The sequence below is a fragment of the Drosophila willistoni genome, unplaced genomic scaffold (genome assembly GCF_018902025.1).
Source record: "Drosophila willistoni isolate 14030-0811.24 unplaced genomic scaffold, UCI_dwil_1.1 Seg140, whole genome shotgun sequence".
Taxonomy (NCBI): Eukaryota; Metazoa; Arthropoda; class Insecta; order Diptera; family Drosophilidae; genus Drosophila; species Drosophila willistoni.
In genome coordinates, this window is record NW_025814100.1 from 151,483 (window position 1) to 157,798 (window position 6,316).

The 6,316-nt window shown below is 42.0% G+C and overlaps 1 protein-coding gene across 1 annotated transcript; it reads right to left on the bottom strand.

Moving 5' to 3' along the window:
* Nucleotides 1–2,525: 2,525 nt before the first annotated feature.
* Nucleotides 2,526–4,441, bottom strand: LOC124460839. Its single transcript, XM_047012419.1, has 5 exons — nucleotides 4,162–4,441; nucleotides 3,779–3,973; nucleotides 3,557–3,671; nucleotides 3,103–3,476; nucleotides 2,526–3,031 (listed from the first exon to the last, which is right to left on the bottom strand). Exons 1-5 carry the CDS (start codon nucleotides 4,439–4,441, stop codon nucleotides 2,526–2,528), a joined length of 1,470 nt encoding a protein of 489 aa, XP_046868375.1.
* Nucleotides 4,442–6,316: the final 1,875 nt, after the last annotated feature.

Consider the following 6,316-nt stretch of genomic DNA (forward strand, 5'->3'; position numbering starts at 1 on the left):
ATTTATACTCCAATGGAATTTTAGACTTAGGTCAGTTTTTCCAAAGGCTTGAATGGCAAGCCGGTGTATATAATGTCAGCCAACTAAAAGTGGCACCGAGCGAAAAGATCTTTGAATCAATTTCGATAGATACTTTCAAACATATGGGCAACAAGAATTTAAAATCATTAAGAGTAGCGCTACTCAAGCCGGTGACCCAAATATACAATAAAAAAGAAAAAGAAGCTATATTGTCTACATTTCATGACGATCCAATTCAAGGAGGTCACACAGGCATAAATAAAACGATAACAAAAATAAAAAGACAATATTATTGGAAAAACATGACGAAACATGTAAAAGAGTACATTAATAAATGTCCAAAATGCCTGACGTCAAAAACGACGAAACACACGAGATCACCTATGATAATTACAGAAACTCCACAATATGCTTTCGACAGGGTGATAGTAGACACAATTGGTCCACTACCACGTTCGGAATATGGGAATGAATACGCAATCACTTTAATATGTGATTTGACAAAGTATTTAGTAGCAATTCCTATTGCAAATAAAAGTGCAACAACTGTCGCAAAAGCCATATTCGAATCTTTTATTCTGAAGTACGGTCCAATGAAGACGTTCATTACGGACATGGGAACAGAATACAAAAATTCCATTATAACTGACTTGTGCAGATATCTAAAAATAGATAACATAACATCTACAGCACACCACCACCAGACATTAGGTACCGTTGAAAGAAGTCATAGGACATTCAACGAGTACATTCGTTCATATATTTCAGTAGATAAAACTGATTGGGACGTATGGTTACAGTATTTCGTGTATTGTTTTAACACAACACCATCTGTAGCTCATAATTATTGTCCATATGAACTAGTATTTGGAAGACAGAATAACTTACCAATACAATTTAATAGCGTAGATAAAATAGAACCTATATATAATATAGAAGATTATTCTAAGGAAGTTAAATTTAGACTAGAAAACGCGTATAAGAGAGCTCGAATACTTTTAGAAAAAAATAAAATTAAACAGAAAGAAATAAACGATAAGAAAGTATTAGATTTTAAACTAGAAATAGGAGACCAAGTTTATTTGAAAAACGAAACAGGTCACAAATTAGAATCTTCTTATATAGGACCATTTGAGGTCATTAATATAGAAAAGAATAACAATATAATTATAAGAAATAAGAAAAATAAGGAGCAAAAAGTTCATAAAGATAGACTAAAAAAGATAAATAAATAAAGAAAAAAAAAAGAGATAAGAATATATATATATACATATTGAAAAAAAAAATTTTTTTTACAAAAAAAAAAGAAAACATTTTAAAAAAAAAAAAAAATTAAAATTAAAAATATACAACATAGTATTTAAGAAAAACAAATAAATAACTACATAATATTACGTTATTCTTTTAAAAAGGGAGGTGTTGTATGTTGTATGCCAAATGAGCATATGCCCACAGTATTGTAGAGTATACAATATAACAAGTGGTCATATGCTCAACATTAAAGTAAGAGTAACATACCAACACTTTGTTGCTATGTTTATGCAACCATTCATAATAATAATATGATCCGCCACTTATGCGGACTGGCCGCTGAGCGTGGGATCGCTAGCGTAAGCACTTTTTTAACATAAACGGATTTAACAAAAACTTAATGCGCACATAACAATAGTAGAAAAATCACATGAATTCCAGCATCTCGATTAATTTTTCTTTTTGTTTTGTTTCATTCATCATAGCGCGCACAGTGGTTCGCAATTAATTCAAAATACATTTCACAATTCGCACAAATTATTTTCGTGTTTTTTGGTTTATGTTGAAATGTTAATTAATTTATTTCTTTTTTTTTCACATGTCACGGTCGCCATGTTATGTGCGCATTAAGTTTTTGTTAAATCCGTTTATGTTAAAATAAAACGCAACTGTTCTGTTCGAGCCGTCATCCAGAATTGTCTGGACAGTTTATTCATATGCTAGTTTTAGCCTATACATCTTATATGTATTGAATACATTCTGCCGCTTAGGGCGCTGGCAGAGAGAGAGAGTGTGTTGCAGTATATATGTTTGTATGTGTTAGCATATATGTACAGAGGGTACATAGTCAAAAGTGCTTACGCTAGCGATCCCACGCTCAGCGGCCAGTCCGCATAAGTGGCGGATCATATTATTATTATGAATGGTTGCATAAACATAGCAACAAAGTGTTGGTATGTTACTCTTACTTTAATGTTGAGCATATGACCACTTGTTATATTGTATACTCTACAATACTGTGGGCATATGCTCATTTGGCATACAACATACAACACCTGCTTGGGCCCTCTTGTGTTGAGCATAATCTGCTGCCTTCCGCTCTACCACCACTAGGTGCTCTCGGAAGCACAATCTTGTTTCGAGCCACACTCCTAGGTAGCGAATTGCCGTAGCCGATTTCATCTCGATGCCGTCGATTGTAACGGTGGCCATTACAGCAGCAGTGTCGACGACAGATTTAATGGCATCAAAAATTAATATAGCTCTCTATATTGCATAGGCGAGAAGTCACCAGCCGCCTTAATTGCTGCCTCTATTCTGGTGCTGAGTAATCTCTCAAATAGTTTGCCTGCGGGATCAAGATGACAAATTGGCCTATATGCAGAGAGGTCTTCTGCCGGTTTATTTGGCTTAGGAATCAGCAGCAAATTCTGCCATTTCCATCTGTCCGGAAATGTGCCTTCTCCCATGCAAGCATTAAGAACTTCAGCAAATCTTCCTGGTTGTAGGTCAATGGCAAGTTTTAGGGCCTTGTTGGGGATGGTATCGGGGCCAGAAGCCTTGTTGTTTTGCAGTCTCGCTGCCGCCAGTATCACCTCTTTTCCAGTGATGAGCCAATCAACTGGCAAAGCAGTATGCATCATCTCTTTTGGGCCTATTGATGATGTGGCCGGGAACAGAGTTTCCAGAATCGCAGCCATGCGCCCTTCATCTGGAGCCGCCGGCTTAACAGCCCTAAGCTTTTTGCTGAATCGCAAAGCTCGAGGAAACAGTTTTTTTTCGTGACTAAATACGCTCTTTAAGCTCCCTTCTTCTAGCTGCAAATTCTACTTGCATCAACAGGAACTCTGGTTTGCCACGCGATCTTTGATAGAGCCTCCTGGCTCGAAGACACTTTTTTTTTTGCCTCCGCAATGTCCTCATCCCAGTAGACGAGGGCTCGGCTATGCCCGCTTCGGACCTTCATGCTAGCTTTGCATCCCGCCCTCACTGCGCCTATAATGGTTTCCGCCTGTCTTGATGCATCGCCGTCTAGTCGCGGAATACTAAGTGCCGACTCAAAATTCGATGGATTAAGTGTGTCCACGCGGAATATTTGGTCTCGTTGATTTGTTCGCTGGTGGTTGGGCCTTTGGAATGCACTACTACTGGTGCAAAAAATGGCCAGGTGATCGCTACCGGTGTAAGAATCGCATAGTTTCCAGCTTGAGTGGGGAAAAAAACGCAGGCACTTGTGAATGTAACATCGATTCTAGAGCCATATCCCTCTCTGCTAAACGTATACTTGGAGCCAGTGTTTAGCACAGCAATCTCAAGGATCGCCCAGGCCTCGAGAAGTGTTCTGCCCCTATCATTTGATGAGCTGCTGCCCCATTCTTCGGACCAGGCTTTAAAATCACCTGCGATTGTAATATATTGCTTTCCACATGCGTCAGCGGCGATGGAGTCAACAATCCTCTCGAATTCAGTGAGGCTCAGACTTGGGGCTAGGTAGCAGCTATAATACCACATATCCCCGATTTTTGCGAGAACGTAGCCATCGACTCCATAGCCGGCATGTTTTGTCCGCATACGCAAATGGCAGCTTTGGTAGTCAAGTCCACTGCCCATAAGGTGCCATCGCCTGCTTTAAACGGCTCGCTCAGAATCGCAATATCGGCGTCTACTTCCCGCGCTGATTGCTCCAACAGATCCTGTGCAACTGCACAATGGTTGAGATTAAGTTGAATAAACTTCTACCCTATTTGTTTGTTGATAGAGCGCCATTTCTTGTCAACCGGCAATCTTTGCTGCCGGAAAAATGCTTCCTGTCGACGCGGTTTGCTTCAGCGCAGTTGTAGCAGTTTGCGTCGTTATCGCAAGCCGCAGATTTGTGTCAAGGCTGCCCACATCTAAAGCACCAGCTGGTACGGCCAACTGTGCTCTTGCAATTGAAGGCCACATGTCCAAAGTTGAGGCATTCGAAGCATCTCTGCTGGGCCACTCTTTGCCCGATCTGGCAGCTGAAGCAGCCCACCACCAGGGCTCTCTTTCTCACTAGAGAAGCCGCAGAGGTCTGTGGCAAACATACAACTGCCATTTGGGTCTCGTTGAAGGTTGGCCGCAACTGGCCAACATCTGCGCGACTTGCGCCTCGCTGGAACCACTTGCCAATCTGAAGATGGCTCATGGTTACCTACAGGCTCGCCCTCAGTGGTTGCCCTAGAAGTATTAGTGTAGAGTTGAACGATCACCGACTATGAGCCCTTTGGTAGGTGTCTTCCAATCTGGACACTTTTGGCTCCAGTAAGTTATTTTCCACAAAAATGAAGAGAACAATTCCTTTTGTGTTATCACTTTCAGTTGCATTTATTGAATAATTCTTAGTTAGTCTTGCCGACTCAGCAATGTCCAGCACCATGCTATGGAGGCATGGCAGTTGAATGTTGTATTGTAACAAAGTGATACAATATGTTTATAATATTATTAATGTGTCTCACTGAGTACAGTGATCACATGATATTACAGAACAAGCTACATTAGAGCTTGTGGGTGCACTACCGCCCAGCATAGCCGCATACGTGGGCGTAGGCTATCATCACTTCCTTTTGGGTGGAGTATTCCTCTGCCCGAGTCATTCCTCTCTCGGGCGCTTTGGGCTGTCAGAGTGTACAGCAGAGTTTCCGATACGTTTTGCCTTGGTTGGCCATTTCCACTTTGGTTATTTCCTCACGTTTGTCGCCAAGGACTAGGTGACAGATCGCTGCTTGCAGCATCGTGATCTGGTTCTGCCGAACCTGCGGTTTGCCGTCATCTGTTTTCTTGAAAGTGTTCTTCAGTTAGGGGATTGCCCAAATCATCAAGCTCCGGGATGCGCGATAGCCCAACCGGGCTTAATACCGGCGTCGCACTCGTTTTGCTGTCGGACGATAATAACGGTGGCCTAACCGGCGAAACCACTGGCGACCGCATCAACCTACTGTTCTTTCTGAAAACCATCTCCTCGCCCACCTGATCACTGGCCACACCATCCCAGCGGGCTTGATCCATCGACGCAGTCGTTTTGTCCATTTCCTATGTAGCTTCAAATTTGAATTTGAATAGGGCTCAATTCGCCCCCTGGGCGCAGCCCAAAGCCTTTAGTGTTGTGCAACGCTTTGTGGGAGACTCTACAGACTTGTTTCGCTGCAACAAGGGGAAGTGCGTCCAGATCGGAGAGGATTCCGGATAGCAGAAAATTCTACGCACCAATGAAGAAGGCGGCAGCGGGAGGCAAAAAAGCGCCAAGCTTTAGTTTTAGGCACAGACCTGACGAAAAATACGGAGCACTTGAAAACACAACTTTCTCCTCGTATGTATGTCTGTGTGTGTTTTTTTGAAGTGAAAACTTTTTTAGAATCGTTGGGAGTGATTTGAGACTCGATGAAACGAAAAAGCGACACTAAAAAGAGACATACATATAGATCTTATAGTATATAGCATGCGAGAGAATGAGATGCGAAAATGAGATGCGTGCTTAACTACAGAACTCGACGGCGATTTACAAAGTGTCGACGTGGCTCTGTTGTTAGTGTGCTCGCTTGGCGATCGGGCGGCCAGGGTTCGACTCCCAGCTTGGTCGAAGTTTTTCATAATGCTTTTTATATATTTTGTGATACATTTTTATTTACTTTTTATACCCTTGCAGAGGGTATTGTAAAATTGGTCAGATGTTCGTAACGCACAGAAGGAGGCGTTTACGACCCCATAAAGTATATAAATTCTTGATCAGCATGAGAAGCTGAGTTGATATAGCCATGTCCGTCTGTCCGCCCGTCCGTCAGTCCGTCTGTGCGTATGCGTTTTATTCATCCGTCTTAAGAACTACCAGGGACATTCCTATTGCCAAGCGAGCACTCTATCGGTACAGCCACCGGGATACCTACGAAGCAGATGGCAATATTTCTTGATATTCTTTCCACAGGGGCATATCCTATTCGCATTGTCGCTGTTTTGTCGAAAATTAAAAATTTTGGTCGAGGGAGCTATTGAAATGCGATGTTGTACAACTTCACGTCACACACAC